An 18718-nucleotide genomic window follows, 5' to 3' on the forward strand; every position below is an offset into this window, starting at 1 on the left:
ATCATCAGTGGATGCTTAGGTTGTTTCCATGCCTTTTGGCTATTATAAATATATTGCAGTGAACATGAAGGCACATACCTTTTGGAGCTAGTCATATTGTTTCCAACAAATATATAGCCAGAAGTGGAATTGGGGGATCACATGGTAGTTTTAATTTTTTTAGGAACCTCTGAACTGTTTTCTATAGGAGCTAACCCTAGTTAACATTCTCACCAGCAGTGTGCTAGGGTTTCCTTTTCTTTCCATTCCTGCAAACATGTGCTATTTCTTGTCTTTTTTTTTTTTTTTTTTTTTTTTAAAGATTTTAGTTATTTGACAGAGATCACAAGCAGGCAGAGAGGCAGGCAGAGAGGAGGAAGCAGGCTCCCTGCTGAGCAGAGAGCCCGATGCGGGGCTTGATCCCAGGACCCTGAGATTGTGACCGGAGCCGAAGGCAGACTGAGCCACCCAGGCGCCCTATTTCTTATCTTTTTGATGGTAGACATTCTAAGAGGCATGAGGTGATACCTTACTGTGGTTTGAATTGCATTTCCCTGATAATTCCTAATGTTGAGTACCTTCCCATTTACCTGTTGGTCATCTATATGTCTCGTTTAGAGAAGTATCTGTTGAGATTCTCCACACAATTTTTAGCCAGGTTGTTTGTTTTTTGGCTGTTGTATGAGTTGTTTATGTATTTTGTGTATTAGCCCCTTATATAATTTGCAAATAGTTTGTTTCATTCTGTAGGTTGCCATTTAATTTTGTCGATAGTTTCCTTTGCTGGGCAAAGGCTTTTTGGTTTCATGCAGTCCCACTTATTTTTTATTTTTATTGTTTTTCCTTTTGGTGTCAAATGCAAAAAATTACTGCTAAGATCAGTTTCCAAGAGCTTATCCCCTATGTTTTTCTCTAGGAGTTTTATGGTTTCAGGTGGTATGTATGTATGTATGTATGTATGTATGTATGTATTTATTTATTTTTAAAGATTTTGTTTATTTGACAGATAGGCAGGCAGGCGGGGGGGAGCAGGCTCCCTGCTGAGCAGAGAGCCCAATGTGGGGCTCAATTCCAGGACCCTGAAATCTTGACCTGAGCCAAAGGCAGAGGCTTAACCCACTGAGCCACCCAGGCACCCCAAGTTGTTTATTTTTAATGAGAAAAACCATTCAACCTAATGGCTTTCTAAGTAATTAAAAAAACAAAGATTGTAATATTTTATTCAGGGAGTATAACAGGTGAACAAGTGAGAGTATAATTCATAGACTTGAGCAAAGGTCAAGATACACTAAGTGGGAGTTGGCCAGAGGCCCTGAGATTTGAAGGCAATATTAAAATGTCATATTCTGCTATTGAAGGTATTAGCAATTGAGTTCTTGTGTTTAAAGTGCTTAGAAATGGGCGTGACATGTAGTAAGGCTCTTAAGTATTAGCCATTATTCATTTTAAAATATGCAGCTGTAAGTCTTTAGAGCCACTGCTTCTAAACCATGGAGCCATCAGCATCACTTGGACTGTTGTTAGTCGAGCAGATTCCTGGCCCTTCCCCAACACTGCTGGATTTAAAATTCTGCAAGTGGAGCTCTCCAGCCTGCATTTTAACAAACTCTCCAGGAATTCTGATGTGCACAAAGTTTGAGAACAACTGCTATTGAGGTTCTACCCAATCTAAAACCAAAATAGTGATGCCTGTTGAGCTCTATATACAGCATTACTGTGAGGCAGAGGGGGGAAAAAAGCCATCAAATGAGGGATTTTTTGCACAGAAATTAAACTCCACTAGAATTTGCATTACCCACCTCCCCCTTTAAACGCGTTCCATATAAAATAGGTCCTTGAAAAACACTTGGTCTGGATACTGGATAAGACCAGTAGGTTTTGGAAGACTGAGCTGAAATTGTTTCTTTATGAGCCATTTATCATACAGCAGCCATTTATTGTCTATTTTTTGTCAGGCACAGCTATGGTCCTAGAAGAATGTATACTATGGTAGGAAAATCAAACTACAAGTAAACTGTTTTGGTGTTTTAAGTGCTGTCATAGAAATATGAGCCTTGTTCTCTGAATGCTCAGATCATGGATTAATCAGTGAGTTCGAGCTGGGTCTTAAGGAGTGATAGCCAGTTGCTAAGTGGAATAGGTTTGGGGTGAGAGCATTGGTGCATTACTACTGTGAAAGTAATTTCTGTTTTTTGTGTGAGTGAAGACCCACTTTTCCTTTTCTACAAAGAATGTTAAATCCATTTTTATAGCTTTTGTTATTCTGTTTTTTTCTGTTGAATGAACTGGACGGACAGTTGGAGGCCCCTCAAAGTCACCTCATGTATCCAGGGAATCACTGTCAGTAGTCTCATAGAAAAAAGTAACTATTTTCTTTAGAAATGCCTGTTGCCTAGTCATACTGTCAATATTTCAAAAAAATAAACCTACTTCAGAGGCTCTCAAAGTTTGTTTTTGGTGCCCTTAACACTTGAGTAACATTTTTCATGGCACCTCTGGGCCAAGAGAAATTCTTTACAGATTTGGTAACTAGTTTTGTGCAGACAACGTAATAAACACTTATGTCCTAACATTTTGGTCGACTTTAAAAATATAACAAAAGAAAAATGAATTTTTTTTCCCTTCTGATACAATCAGGATGGCTTACAGGATGTGGGTGTTAGGTATTACATAACTCCTCAAACCATGGAATCAGAATGAAGACCACTACCCTCTCTTCTAGTTCCATGTTATCTTTTGTACAGTACTTGGGTTCTTATCACAGCACTCCAGAAAGCACCTCTTTGCAGACATGTGCCGTTAAAAAGAGTGGGTGGTGTCATTGTAGCTGGAGTGGAGGGCTGCAGGAGCACCTAGCTCTAGCAGTCCCAAGCAGACCAAGTCTGGCCATTTGCTGCTGACAAAATCCACAGACAGCTAGAAGAGTGGTGGTAAAAGGAATTTATTTCAATGAGTCCCAGCACTGGGAAGTCAATGGACTAATATCTCAAAGACCATCCAGAGTCCCGAAAATGCCTCCAGGTTTACGTAAGGAAAATGTGGGACAGAGGTTGTTGAGTTCATGCACCGGGTGGGCAGTGAAGGTCAAGTTGACCATTGTCTTTCAGTCTGTTAGGAGGGTCTTGCCTCTTCAGGGCAGTCCTTAGTGATTAAGGGAGTAGTTTCCGTTCTGCAGGGTCTTTTGCTTGAGTTAAGAGATAAACTGGAAAGAAGAACTTAAGCAATTAAAAAGTACTCACTGGAGTCCCAGTGTTGGTAGCTGAAGTTCTTTCATGATATTGAAATTTTGAATTATCTTGCTTTACTAGTTCACACAGTATCATACATAAGTTGAGTATCATTATGTTTCCCTCAAATTGAATATACTGTGTGGGGCTCGTGGATATTTGCTGGGGATCATGGGTATATTTGATAAAACACATGGGCTGGGATATACTTTGTCTAGGTCACCAAGTTGAGTCAGTAGCATATCTTTCTTTTTCAGTTGTTCATTTACTTAGGCTTCCCTGGTGTAAGTGATTCCTGTCTTACAGCCTAAAGGTACCAGCTTTTTTCACTGCCCCAAATGGCAGGCACATTAATTTTTCTTGTAAGTTTATTGTTTTTTTTTGTGATCTTGACGCTGAACATGTGGCTTAAAACTCAAGACACATGCTCTTTGAGCCCACCAGGCACCCTGGCATATTCATTTTCTATTCACTGTGTCCATTTCTAGAAGTACCTACCTGTGCTCTTACCTAAAGCCTCCTATTACCCTGTGGAACCTGGCCCTGAATTGCTCCTCAGTGGCATGTGTTTGTGCACTAAATTGCCCAGACAGAAGCCCTAGAGGAAGTTTGAACTTTCAAGTTAAGTGATCACTTAAGTGATAAAGTAATCACTATTCTTCTAGAAGCTCTATTTAGTTAATATTCAAGAAATCTGAAGGAGTTGGTGAATTTATTTTATTTTGGGGGGGAGCGTTTATATTACTGAAGAAATGCATTCGAAAAATTATGGCTTAAAAACATGAATTGTTGAGGCATGTGGGTGGCTCAGTCAGATGAGTGTCCAACTCTTCATATCAATTCCAATCTTGATCTCAGGTCATGAGTTCAAGCCCTGTGTTGGGCTCCACACTGTTACTACTATTACTTCATAAATTTATTCATTCATAAAAAGTTCTTTTGATGAATTGCTGTACATTATGTACTGGGCCTTGTGGATTCACATTTTACGTGGCAACCTATATAGGAACACATCTCCCATCCAGGGGACAATTTAAATCGAGTGTGAGATGCCAGTTTACTTTGGTAGGTGAACATGTCCCGGAATACTGAGGGGCCATAACCCCAGACTCAAGGGTGTAAGAGAGGCAGGACTGAGTTAGTGAAATTAAAGGCAGTCGGAAAGATTCTTCCAGGAGGAGTACTGGAAGAGCACAGTGTATGTAGGAAACCTGAAATAGCAGATGAAAGCTTAGAATGCTTGAAGGAATGTAAAGATGAAGTTGGCAAGAAAGACAGGATTTCCATAGGCTCTGGAGTTTTGAATTTATCCTGGAAGTTTTGGGAAGCCATTGAGTGATTTGAAATGGATGAGTAACATCGGTTTTGTAGTTGAGAAAGGTATGTTTAGATTTAGGGTGAAGCATTTTGGGAGGGGAAAGGAGGTTGGAAGCAAGTTAGTGAGGGGCTCCTGTAGGGAGGCAGGTGAGAGGCTCAGGGGCCTGAAATAAGGCTGTGACACTAATGTGGGGACCGAGAGAGGAAGTGGGCTGACTCCACAGGATGTTTTGCTAATTGGATGTGACCATGTGTGAGGGAGAAGATGCAGTGAGTGAGGGACTCCAACCTGACTGGAAATACCAGCAGAAATGTTGTTTACCAAACAGGGACTGGAGAGGGGCGTGGGCTTCACGAAGGTTATGTATTCAGTGTTGGACTCAGGAAGCCTGCACGTCCTCTGGATTTGTCAGTAAGCAGTTGAATGTACAGTCTCAAGCCCAGAAAAGTAGAAAAGAGGCTCAGTAGTCATCAGCGTAGCCTTAATAAGATGTGCAGGAGGGAAGAGGAATGTTGGTTTACACAAAATAAACAATAGCACAGAAATGGAAATAGTAGGAGAGAGAAGCGAGAAACCCGAGAAGAAGGATCTGTTGGAGTAATTCTTTCTCCAAATGGTATGTTCCAGGGTGTTTTCTTGTTTTTTGTTTTTTTTTTAGGATTTATTTTAGAGAGTGTATGCGTGTGTGCACGTGGGGAAGGACAGAAGGAAAGAATCTCAAGCCCACGCCCCCCTGAGCTCCCGAGCCTGCCATGGGGCTCGGTCTCATGACTGAAGCTGAAATCAAGAGTCTGATGTTTAACAGACTGAGCCATTCAGGTGCCCTTTCCGTTTTGTGTTTTGTTTTTTTTAAAGATTTTTAAAATTTATTTATTTGACAGAGATCACAGAGAGAGAGGAGGAGGCAGGCTCCCTGCTGAGCAGAGAGCCCAATGCGGGGCTCCATCCCAGGACCCTGGGGTCATGACCTGAGCCGAAGGCAGAGTCTTAACCCACTGAGCCACCCAGGCGCCCCCCGTTTTTTGAAATAAATATTTGACTAGTAATTTTAAGGTTTCATAACAGATGCCTAGATGGATAATAGTTATCATTACAAGCGCAGCATCAGTTCTTCCCCTCCTCTGTGATACAGGAGCCATAGTTGAAGCGGCTGACCCCTTGCTCTTGGGGACCCATGATGAGGTCTATGCTGCTCCTCAGAGACTGCCTGTCCTTCAGCAGTGATTGGTTGGGTTCAAGAGTTTGGCTCAGGGAAGACATTCTCTGGGTGAGAGGGGTTGTTTCAAGACAGGGCTTAGGACTCAGATGCCAGGGGAAGTTTTGTGGAGACCTCAGGGGAAATTTGCCTCGTTTTTTATAAAGCACTATTTTTCTCTATGTCTGTAAACACAGATGGAAGGCCTTAGATTGCTGCAACTCTGTTGGCTACTAGCCTGAGACTGAAACTGACAGGAGGGGAGAGCTGAGAACACTGCAGAGAAACCTTGTGGAAGCTCTGAGTATACCAAACACCTTGCCACTGGGCCTTACTGCTTAAGCTGTTTTTTTCAGTTGTAATTTTTTTTTTTTTTTTTTTTCAGAGAAAAAACTTATGCGATGGGAGTGCATGAGTGATGCAAATGAATGGCACAAACTAAATTGATGTTGTAGCTGTTAGCCAAATACTGTATGGTAGCTCTGCAGTGTAGTTTTCAAAAACTTAAAATATATCTTCTAATACTTTTGGGAGGAAGACAGGAAGTAGGGAATGATGTTAGAATTGTATCAGAAAGAATGAGGACAAAACTCAGTTCTGGTGGAAATCAGAAAAGAGATGAAGTGTTGATGATTCATTCTCATATCACACAGTTTTTACTTGTAAGCAGTACTTGTTAGGTTTTTGTATAAAGGTGTAAGAGTAGGAGAGAACTCACATCTTCTTAAAAAACTTATTTTGAAAAATTCATTAGGAAAATTACCAAATATACACCGAAATAGAGGGAAGAGACCCCCCCCCCAATCCATGTACGGAGCACGCAGCTTCAGAGAGTTGTCAGTGGAGGGCATCCTCTTATACTGTCAACCCCTTCCCCTAGTTGGAGAATGTTAAGCAAATTCTGGACATCACATTTCATCCCCAAATACTTCAGTATGGGGCACCTGGCAGGCTCTGTTGGTAGAGCGTGCGACTTTTGCTTTCTGGGTCATGAGTTCGAGCCCCATGTTGGGGATAAAGATTACTTAAAAATGAAATCTTAAAAGAAATTTTCATTATGTATCTCTAAGATTAAACCACCTTACTGAGGGATCATTGACATTGAGTAAATATGAAGAGACATTTTCCCTAATCTTATCCCTAACCCAACTAAAATCCTTGACCTTATGTAGAATAATAGTATTTCAAGGATGGCAAGAATTATTCAGAAGGTTGACGGTCTTAATAGAGTACCCTATAAAGAGCAGAGTGTGTTTCCAGGAAAAACGATGACTCTGCTACTGACAACAGTTAAAACGCATCAGAGTGAGTGCACCATTTCCTGTTTTTCTTTGCAGAGGCCCAACTCTGGAATTCCCCTTGTTTGCCCATGATTTAAATCTTGTCTCTGTCTTGTATTCTTAATACAACACACCACAGAAGTGTCCTATTTATTAAGTGTCCGTAGTGACTGAAAAATAGTACATTTTTGTATTTTGAAATATGTAATTATACTTAGCATCTAGGTTAATAGTGTTACAATACAAACCCAAAGAACATCTTAACCTGTGTCTAGATCTGTCCTTTGTACCCTCCCTGGAATGTTACCATGTTGATGATCACTTTACTTTCAGACTCTTTCACTGGATATTACCAGAAATTAACCTTTAGATCAAGTCTTTCTCATCTTAAAGGAAAAAATTAAGTCCTCTTTTCAGCTCAGCCCATTCTTTCTTGTCCTTATCCAGATAGATGGCCAGACTGTGCCCAGTTGTGTTCGATGTTCCATTTTCTGCCTCTTGCACACTCGTACGGCTCCTCAGAAGTCCTCCACTCTTACCCCTCCATAGGCACTCTCTTCAGTCTTTATCTGACCTCTCACCCGCTTTCAGTTGTGTTTGCCTGAACCCTCCATGACACCTTGAAGAGAACACACACCTGATTTTCCTCCTTCCTTTCAGGCTTTTTTTTTTTTTTTTAAGCCTCCTTTGATGGCTAATTTTTCTCCACTTGATGGTGGGGTGCACTTTCCTTCTTTATTGTGCTGGTGAGACTTGATTTCTTTTGTCAGAATCCTATATCCATGTATCCAACTTGCCCTCTTGATAACTTTACTTGGATGTCTCAGACATAACTCAAAGTCAGTGCGTCTTAAGCGCTTTCATCATCTTCCTAAAGCTTGGCCCTCTTCCAGTGTTACCTGCCCCTGTGAATTGTGTACATTCTTCTCAGATGGGAAATCTGTGCATCTTTCTTAACTTACGCTGCTCCTTACTTCTTAAATCTACCTAGTTCTTTCCACTTCAGCTGCTATAATTGAATCCAAATAATCTCTTTCCACCAACATTACTGTGATGACTTCTTTGGCTCCTCCAGCCTTCCTGCCAGCTGTATATTGTGGACTGGACTTTAAAAACCAACTTGTCATGGAGCATGTGGGTGGCTCAGTCTGTTAAGCATCTGACTTCTGCTTTTCCCTCTCCCTCTGCCCCTCCCCCGTTCGTTTTCTCTCAGTGCCCCCCCATAAATCTTAAAAACAACAAAACCTGTCGTATTATTAGGGAAGAAACCTTCAACCTCTGTACTATAAATTGATGTTAGATTAATAGCACAAAGAAACCTTCCAAAATCAAAGGGGAAAGCCTCTTAACTCAGTGAAGTTGAAGTTAAAACGTATTCACTGTTTTCAGATTTACAAATTATCTGTCCTTTCATTTTCAGTATGAGAGTAGTCTCTGTTGAACGTCCTTCCTTAGTATTCAGAATGTTTGTTTTAGTCTTTGATTTTGATTAACCACCTGATCCATTCATTACTTTGAGGAAACAATTCTGGGGAGTTGGGTAGTGCCTGGTGATGATCTCTCTCCCAACATCTTCCTTCAGTAATTCAGTTGTTAGAATAAATCATTTAGTGTGGAGATGTGGGCTAAGCGTAGCCTTTTGCTAAGCCCTGAACACACCATTCCGGAGGAAGTTATGAAGTTAGAACCTGAGAAGTTTCTCCTCTCTGTTCATAGGGCAAGGGATGGTCAAGACTCCCAGTGTTCTTAAAGTAGATCTTACTCTCTGAAATGTTCCCATCCCTTAACCTGCATGAGAGGGCCCTCCGGCTGTCTGTGGAGCTGTCTGACCTATGAGTGAGTTGCACAAGGCCTTAGGAGGAAGAGTCTGTAGGCCCATAGATGCCATTAGCCCCTGGAACTTCACTGCTGTCCTTTTTCTTCCACTGGAGGCGTCCACCCTTTCCTCCTGTGTGGAGAGTGCCAAGAAGCTAGAAGTCCTTCTGTCAGTCAAGGGCCTTACTGGGGAAGAAACCCCAACAATTTGTCTGGCCCAGGAATTGAGACAATTCTTATATTTTTGATGGTGAAGATAACATTTATGTGCCTGGATATACAACTTTCTAACAAAGCAGATTTAGTGGACGGTAACAGTATTAGCCAAGAAGAAAATAGGCACAAAACTATTAGCATCTTCTTTCCTTACCTTACTCCTAGAAAAGAGAAGGTAGCTTTGCTTCTTATGGCTCATTTATGCTGTGTTATCTTAGAATAGTGTAAAGGGGAAGTACACTGAATGGACTGGGTAGAAACAGATAAACTGAGAGTCCGGGAGAACCAGCACACTGCTGGTATGGGTGTTCCTAGTCAAAGGATGCTGTGGGTGTCAGGTCTGTGCTGAGGGGCATGGGGTCTGAGGTACATTTAGGGCACCTGAAGTAGCAGTGAGTAAGATAGAGATAGCAAGAAATCTGTGCCTTGTGCTGACAAATAGAACAATTGAAGAACATAGACAAAAGTTCTGGATTCTCTCTTGGTTTTCTGACACTTTCTTAACCTGAAATTTTTCTAGAATCCTAGGGAGAAGGGCCCCAAAAGAATGAATTTATCAACCCTTGAAAAAGGGGCTTGAAGTAAATGAATGAGAATATTTTGCTCCTACTGTTACAGACATAATTCATACAGTCAAGCATTTTGAGAGGGAAAATGGAAACAGGTAATGCAAATTCTCAGAAGAAAAAATACTGCAGTGATGTAATTTCATAGCAGAGCTTCTGAAAAAATAACTGTAATTGAAAAATAGTCTGATGTAGCTCCTGCTAAAAAAAATAATTTCTAGAGCTGGGATCTGCTCCCCGTTCCCCTGAGTGAGTGAATGTTCACTGAAATGGAGCTATCTATCCTTGCTTTGTTTGTGCACTGTGTGTAGTGGCTTTCATGCTGCAAGGACAACCGTGCAGTTGCAGCTACAACACATGGAATGGCCTCTTTACGTCATGGTCTGTAAGAAAAATTTGTGGATTTCTGAAGAAGATCAACTAAAGTTAGTTTTCAATACAGCAAAACTATAAAGAGAAATAAAAATGTTAGATAAAAATACCAGAAAATTGGAAGATTATACAAACACACACACACACACATTCTCACACACAATCTACTGTTCACCTAAGAGTGAAACAAATTGCACAAATGAACACAAGGAATGTTATAAAAACATAATAGAAAAAAACTTTTCCAATATGTAGGAATGCCTGTGTTCAGATAGACAGGGACACCACCTGCCAGGGGAAGCACCGGATGGAGAAACTAGCGAACTTGGAGAGAGCCCACTCTCTGCATGAACATAAATATTTCTAAGGAAAAACTTGGGCTTCTTAAGGAATTCTAAATGGCATCTGTAAAGCTAGAGAGTGGCCAAACAATGTATGCTGGCTTCTGAAATTAATATATGAGCTCCCCATTCTTGTAGCTTTGTAGAAGATTGTATTTTAATCCTGAGGTGGTGTTACTTGGGTCTGTCTTGGTAAATGTTTAGGATTTACCAGCATTTCAGTTGAGGTAGACACTGTAATTTCTGGAGTATATTGTTCAAAGGGAAGTAGCAGCATTGGTGTTGGGACACTGAGCCATCTGTGCAGTGTCCCCTCTCAGATCACAGTATCTAAAGGGTCATGGAAAACATGGGACTGATTTAAGATAACCTTTGTCTCTGGAAAGATCTCATGATCAGTGAAACAGTAGGATAAGGAACTTCCTCTAATGAGAATGCGCATATTGGTGGGGCAAGGATTACAGCTAGTAGCAGAAGTTACTGTGACAACAGCATTCTGTACCCTGTAAGAGGTGGTTGGCAGAAATTAGGAGGGGTCATTAAGCCCCAGCCTAGTAGACTGAGTTTGGATAGGGTTTCATTCCCAGCTATCTCAGACCAGAGGAGAGTGAACAGACTGTTCATCTCCTCCAAACAAAGCAGCTGATTCATTCCAGTGTGAAATGGTTGTGGGGGTATAATCTAAGTAAAAATAATCAAAATAATGTCAGTTTGTTAATGAAAGCTAGAAAGTGATGTTAAAATCAATGTTCTATTCAAATCACACTGTATTCTTCGCTAAGCATAAGGGTCACTGGTGATAATTTTACAGTTACCTCTTTTGAAACCGTAAAACCCAAATAGTTATTATACAAATAAGTCAGTGGCCAAAGCTAAGCGAAATAATGTATTTTAAGTTCTAAATGATAACCTGTTGTTTTGCTTTACCAGTCATTTTGTGTGTGTGCGTGTGCATATGTCTCTCTTGAAGTAATCCTGATAGTCCCAAGATGTTGGGATCCTGATGTCCTGGGGAAATTGTACTGTGGTCATGAAAATCATTCATCTGCAGTAAATAAACCCAACAGAATAAGCATGTTGCTAATAAAAACATTTCTCAACACATTCTTTCCTGTATTTTAGAAAAGGCGCCGGCGGATTGACCGAAGTATGATTGGCGAGCCAACAAATTTTGTGCACACGGCTCATGTAGGATCGGGAGACCTATTCAGTGGAATGAATTCAGTAAGTGTATTGGTGGAAGATGCAAATGGGTGTTGGGGTGTAGACTTAGGTCACGTGTATGACAGCTACATACATTCCTTAAGATTATACAGCACTCAGTGAATTTGTAGACACTGAATATAAATAAATACATAATATGAGCAAAGAAGAAAATGAGCAGTGGAAAATTAATCTCTCCTCTAACTTGCTAAACTATGCCTTTATTTCTACCTTTCTCCTGAAAAAATACTGAAAAGGAGTTGAGTTTACAATGATAGTTATAGCCCTTTGGCTCTCCTGACTCCTTGCAAAGGAATGTGAATGTCATCCTTTTAGTAATATTTAATTTCTTCTCTCTTCAATTAAGTTGCCTTTTGCAAACATTTATTGCATTTACCTTATAAAAGACTAGCCTTTTCTTGATATTAGAATGTTTGTGATTTACTCATAATTAATGTAAATACTTGTATATATTTGCTATCTTTTATAGAGATTTCAGTGAATTTCAAAACATAATTTAGATTTACTCACTTGAACATGTGTACTCCTTAAAGTTCAGCCAACAAAACAGTGCTCTGTAAGAGAAGCACTGTCAAGTCAGGGAGTCCTTCTTTTTGTTCTAAAGTAATATGCTACAAAGTATCGAGAGCCTCTTTCCCCCAAATGTAAAGTAAACTGATGTGTTTAAGTGACCTCTAAAGTGTTTAGAACCAGAAAGACAATAAGGCTTGTATAAATATAGAATTATCCATTGTATACTTGTTTACTGGACAGAAATAACAAAAGACTTAATAAGAGCTCAGAGACTTTTAAAATAGGTAGATCATATATCCTGGATACAGCAAGAAGTTTGTCACATCAGTTACTAGGTGAGCAAAGGAATAACGTGTAGCTTCCTGAAAGGAAACATCTTGTTTGTTTTAAACCTGTAGGAAAAATACTTTGTTTTGTTCAACTGTTTTTGTGGAAATGTAAGAGGTGTCAGGTTACTGTCACAATACAATTCAGTAGCTTTGTTTTCTGGATCAGCATGAAATGAAAAGATCAAATGAGAACCTATAGCTTTTGTTAATAGGGTTATTATTACACATACAAGTAGAGCGAATGGCTTAAATTTATTATACATGAATTTTATTTTCTTAACAAATGTGTTCTTCCCCATTTCACATTTTTCAAAAACTCCAGAATGAAATTTTTAGTTCATGGTATTTAACTTTTTAAATACTGTTTATACACATTTCAGGATTTCTTTAAAAATTCCTCTTTGACATTTTGTCTGCACTAGGAGCCTGTCATGGATGTGGGGGACGCTCGTTGCCAGCAGCGTAGCTAGAGCTTGAGGACAGTCTCCTTCCTGTAGGGCATTCGGGTCTGCGGCTTCAGCTGAGAGCTGGTTCCAGACAGCCCTCTGCTGTTAGTCTACCTGCGGAGTCCAGGCAGCCTGCTCCGTTCACGGACTAGGTGTTTTTATGAAGTGTTTGAGCTTTTTAGAACCCACTGTGTCTCCAAGAGGTTTTCTGTCTGTGTGATGAGGCGCACACGCGGTTCCAGGCTACTGCTTGATCGGGTGTGTTGGGGTCAATGTTACGGAATCCCCGAGTTCCTGCAGGTGACATCAGTGGAGAGATGTCACAGATATGAGCCTGATTTGGTGAGAGAACTCTTTTCTTTTGTGCAATAATAATATTGCACAGAGTGAGACAAAACCATAAATGTGGTTTATCTGCAGAAATAGGATAAACTAACTTAAGGCAAACTAAGAACTGAGCAGCATGGATGAGGTACTTGGCTCTGTGCAAATGGAATGGCCTGGCTGCACTGGATTCTTGAAGGGGCAGATGACTTGGGGGAGTGTCTCTTTTCCTCTAAACACACTATTCTTCCCAAGATTACCTTTCATACTAGAAATAGATCCCATGACTCTTTTAATAAGAGAGTGTTATTGTGTTAAAATATAATATATACACAGTCAAAAATAATCCATTAGAAAATCCAAATTGTTTGAAATTGAACAATTGACTTTTGGAGGAAAACCAGTTTTTTTCTTGCCTAGAATCAGCATGACATTATGAATGCACTATGGAAAAACACAAAAATGTTACTTTTTATAAATAGCCCTGAAATGCCTAGAAAAGGGTAACATGTTAGGTGGGGGAATTTTTGGTACCTGCATAGAAACATGTTCATGCCACAAAATTGGTTACCTGAAAGGAATAGGAAATGACTTTGAACAGATAGTTTATGCTGGTAGCCTTCTCAGACTGAGCAAGGTTACTGAAAATAAATAGGCCTATAGATTTCAGGGTTTTTTTTTTTTTTTAAATACTTCTAACTGAAGTTGTCATTTGAGTAATGTGAATATAGATAAGGCCATAATTAGAGTAGGATGTTCCACCTAAGATTTTTCTCAGTGAAACCCTTCTGGATTCTAAAGAAGGTATACATTTTATATTTTGCTTTTCTACTAGAATAAATTTAAACCTGCCTTGCTCAGAAAATAGGCAGATCATACTTCCTTTGCTTAAACATACTGACTCAGGATTGCCGTTGAAAATACCTCACACAGCATATTTTCTATCAAGTGCACAGTAAGTATTTGATAAGTAGATTAATTAATGGATGTTCCCATCCGTTGTCCCCCAAGGGAACCATGGACAGGTGAGGGACCCTTCGAGCAGATCACACCTGCTCGGCCTCAGCACTGTTCAGTCAGTAGCTCCAGCACCTTCTCACTGCTCCTTTTTCTGGCAATCTAGCCTGATTCTCTTCTTCTGTACTTACCATTTGTTGCTAGTTGGTATGAACTAAGATTAGAGTAATTTTGGTCCACTAAGGGCACTTCTCAGCTTGCCGATAAGTTCATTTGCCTTTGCTTCCACCAAGTAAAAGAAGAACCCAGCAGTTCGGTATCCTACAGTCCATCAGAAAATAGCCCTGTTTGGTGGGGAGTAGAGATTATCATGTTAACTATTTCACAGATCTTTAGAGAGGATAAATACTTAACCCAGGTTACAATGACTATAGATGAATAAATCTGGACTACCGTCCAAGTCTTTGGATTCTTTTTTTTTTTTTTTTTTTTTAAGATTTTATTTATTTATTTGACAGACAGAGATCAAAGTAGGCAGAGAGGCAGGCAGAGAGAGGGAGGGAAGCAGGCTCCCTGCTGAGCAGAGAGCCCCATGTGGGGCTCGATCCCAGAACCCCGGGATCATGACCCGAGCTGAAGGCAGAGGCTTTAACCCACTGAGCCACCCAGGTGCCCCCAAGTCTTTGGATTCTTTAAGGCTGTATCAGTTATGTAAGTTTTATCACATGGGACCTTTGAAAATTTATCTTTGGTCTAATTTCATTTGTATTTATTTTTATTTGATTCTCAGTAATTGAGGTGATCACCTATGTGAACGAGGTGTCTGTAAATTAAGAACTGGAGTTGCTCTGTATACTTCTGTTTTTGAAATGTTACCAAGTACATTGTGAATCACAAAACAGTTACTTTATCACTGCTAAGTGGGGAGAGGGAGTTGAAGCCTGAAATGTGTTTTTAGTAGCCTCACCATTTCCCTAAGGGCAATCAGAAATTTAAGTCTATAAAAACAGAATTTTTTCTATAGAAAGGATCCTTCTCAAAACTGCTTGGCTAAAACGTTGAGACCAGGATCAGTTGCATTGTCCCTAGTTTTTGATTTGGTTCTGTTTTTGTCTTATTTTAGGTTAGCTCCATTCAGAACCAGATGCAGTCCAAGGGGGGCTACGGGGGTGGGATGTCTGCCAGTGTGCAGATGCAGCTTGTGGATACGAAGGCTGGATAGCCCCGAGTCCTGTCTCCTGTGAGTATCTGCGTCATATGCTGGAAAAGGCCAAAATATTTTACCCTGCTAAGGGTTTCACGGGCTGGTTGCAGGCACTTTGAGTAGTAGTTTTCACTTATTCTTTCCCTCATGACCAACAGCCAGGTGGGGAGGAGCCTTTGACAGATAGTGTCCTTTAAACATGAATGAAATTACTATTTTGAGTATTTATACTTTGGGGAATGTCCTGTGTAGTGAAGTACCTTGATGTTTTAGACTGCATGATTGAGAAATCTTTGATGATAAACTTTACAAATTAAACATCAAAGTGTAAAAATAATTTGGATTTTTCTTTTGGTTTTATAGGTCATTGTGAATTTGTATTTTCTCTTTTCACTCCTCTTTAATTTGTTGTTGTGATTCCTTTTCAAATACAAAAAAGAAGTGTGATGGCATCTTGTTCGCCTTGTTGTGATTTCTCCAGTGAGACGTTCTTGTTCTGCTCTGAAGAAGCTGTTGTCAGATGAACCTTGCATTTCCTTCAGCTGGCATGCATGCCTTTGGACTCACGGACTTTGGATCGTGGCTTCATTTTTATCAATTATGGATCTGATCTTAGCATGATCTTTTTTTGTGAATGCTAGCACTATTTTGCATTCCCCCCCCCCCCCCATTTTAAACATTTCTATTTCCATCTCCAGCCCTCTGCCTTATGAGTTTGTTGGTAAGGTAGGACCTGCTATTGTTAGTCACTGTTTCTGTATATTTTGGAAGGTATGACATCCATAAGCACAATGATCATTTTTATTCATTTGAAACTTGAGCAGAATAGATACCGCATGCTTTATGAAGTTGCTTTGTCTGGGAGCCCAGAAATGAGTGTTTCTTTGCTGCTGTGGGCTGAGGGTAACTGCTGCTGTTAGACAGAGGTTAGCTGTGACACCAAGTCATATCAGTTTCACACAAACAAAGGTAACCTGTAGCTTACTCTATAATTAAAATCTGGCATTCATAACGTGTTCATTCAGTTGTAAATGTTCGATGTATTTATTCTGAGAGTGAGGACCTGTGATTTGCGAACAGGTGTGGTTGTGTGTCAGAGTGTTGTGGTGAGGCCCTCGTCCAGGCTCATTGTGTACTCACTCTGTTTTGACTTACTGTAATATGATGATCTATGTGTTTCCACTATTAACTTCTGGCCGGTACTACTAACTGCAGTGTCAGTGGCCTTTCCATATTCAAACCTGTTTTGGGGCAGTGGAAGTTAACCCAGAGCAATAGAGTGACTTGGCCAAATTGTTGCCAGTGAAGAAATCTATATGGTGATTTGTTAGGAGATTGGTGAGAAACCATTGCTCAGGCTCCAGAATCTTTATTCTTCATAGATGATGTGTATTTCAGATATTTCTGTAAGTACTTTCCCTTCTCTGTGAGGGCGTGGTGTATGTATTCTTGTTTAAATCCTATGTCCAGTGCAGTCCTAACTACATTTAGTAGGATTAATATTTTATGCAGCAAATGGGACTTAGGTGAAAATGTAGACAGCTAAGAAATTAGGTAAGTAATTATTTTCTTTGCATCTTAGTCCCAGGTTCTTATGAACCAGGTAACTGGATAAATAGCTTATATAAGGCAAACCAGGAAAGTGGTGCTTCTGAATAGAACTGACCTGTGCAGTGAGGCGCTGGATTCCTCAGTGCTTGTATTTCAACAGTTGGAGGCTTCATAGGTGTCAGTCCCAGAGAGAATCTGTCAAGGAAACATTCATGCTTACTAATAAAAAAAGGCCGTTTGCAGCTTAATTTACGGTGTGTATACTGTGTTCTGGCATTTGCTGAGGACCCATGTCGTTCTTCTCAGCCAGAGTCTGTGTCCTGCCATGCATAGTGCTTTGTCCAAGGTCTTACAAGACATTGGATTTTCTGGGCCTTGTCCATAGTGATGCTCTTTAGTCTATTTTGACTTTAAAAATTAGTAGAACTTTTACATATGTCCTATAACTCCAGGATTCCTAGTACAGGGAGCCCCGCTTCTTTTGTCTTGAACTCCTGATTTGTTTTACTCCTCTTTTTTCTAATCAAGATCTTCTGTGTGGACCAAATACTTCACTGAGTTCCGGAGCATATCTCCGTGGTGACCCCAAGGCTATGCTCTTGAGTGTGTAACTGACCTGCAGTAGCCACCCCGTGTGCAAGACCATATGCCGAGGGAAGGTGCCAATAAATTCAAGAAGAAATGACAAAAAATTTTAACACAGTAATCCTAAACACAGATTTTTTAGGGAGGCTTGAAGATAGTGAAGGGTGGCAAGTTCCCCATATCATCCGTGGGATTGTAAATCTTGGGCCATGCGTCTCATTTTAAAATTGAATCTAAAGTAATAGGATTGACTGTTAGTACTTTGCTGAAATACATGCTAACATTCAGTGCACAGGAAACTGAATGAAGGTTTAACCAATGCCATGGATTCTGTCAGTGATCTGCATTCGCTACAAGAGGTGCTTTCCCATGATGTAGGCAGAAGTTGGTGCCAATAAGAAATCCAATGCAGCATTATCGCCTTTAAAGATATTTTGTGAGTATATATTAGCTTTCACTTTTGTTATTAAATTATAGCAGTTTCATTATAGAGAGCAAGTAAGTTTGCCTTGATTTTGTTTAAAATGACTTCTGCTCAGCACCCAGAAGATAAAATTGACATATTTTTATAATATAAGCATACTTTTTTTGTACATTGTGTTCATTCAGTGTTGGCTTGTAGATATTAAAAGAAAGTATTGATTTTGATTCAATAAATGTTTTCTTTCCATCCTGGTTTGGTTTTTCCTTTCTTAGTTCAGGCCAACTAGAATTCACTCACAGGGTATTTTTAGCATTCTTATAGTTTCAGTTAAGATTAATGTCCTGCAAAATCATCCCTTTTTAAAAGCTGGTAGCTACCATATTGGGCAGGTATGGACCATTTCCAACATGACAGCAAGTTTGGAGGTAGCTGGCAGTTTGCTCCTCAGGAAAAACTTCCAGTGTCTAGAGGCAGTTTGGGTTGTCACAGCTTGAGGCATGGGGGCTGTCTGGTGGGAGGGAGTAGGCAGCAGGAGGGGCTGCTAACCATCTGTGGTGCAGAGAACAGCACCCTCCCAGCCCCAAATGTCATAGTGCCACAGCTGAGAATCCCTGGCTTAGGACAAAGAATATGGATATATTCACCAAGTACATCCAGTTAGAAACTCCTCACTGCGTGGAACCTTGTGCATTGGGCCGTAGGTTTGGCTGTATTAGGAGATGGGCCAAGTAAGGTTGGTTCTAAAGTAGAAAAATCAATGGGAAAAATATTAACATTTCAAAAAATTTTCATAACATTTGTCATTTCATGGCCAAAGACTGAAGTAATTTGGTTAAGGTGAAATTCTTTCCA

The 18718-nt window shown here is 40.1% G+C and overlaps 1 protein-coding gene across 7 annotated transcripts in view; it reads left to right on the plus strand.

The window, feature by feature from the left end:
* Positions 1-18112, plus strand: part of CDC42SE2 (CDC42 small effector 2) — a 112244-nt gene extending 94132 nt beyond the window's left edge. For 5 of the 7 annotated variants that reach the window (XM_047729898.1, XM_047729896.1, XM_047729892.1 and 2 more), the window contains 3 exons: positions 11432-11533; positions 15226-15342; positions 15670-18112. In XM_047729898.1, the coding sequence (XP_047585854.1) occupies positions 11432-11533; positions 15226-15324 (201 nt within the window). In that variant the 3' untranslated portion in view covers positions 15325-15342; positions 15670-18112. The remainder of the gene's footprint in view (positions 1-11431; positions 11534-15225; positions 15343-15669) is intronic. The other 2 variants (XM_047729899.1, XM_047729894.1) reach the window with 2 other exon arrangements.
* The last annotated feature ends 606 nt before the right edge of the window (positions 18113-18718 follow it).

This window comes from Lutra lutra, chromosome 5 (genome assembly GCF_902655055.1).
Source record: "Lutra lutra chromosome 5, mLutLut1.2, whole genome shotgun sequence".
Taxonomy (NCBI): Eukaryota; Metazoa; Chordata; class Mammalia; order Carnivora; family Mustelidae; genus Lutra; species Lutra lutra.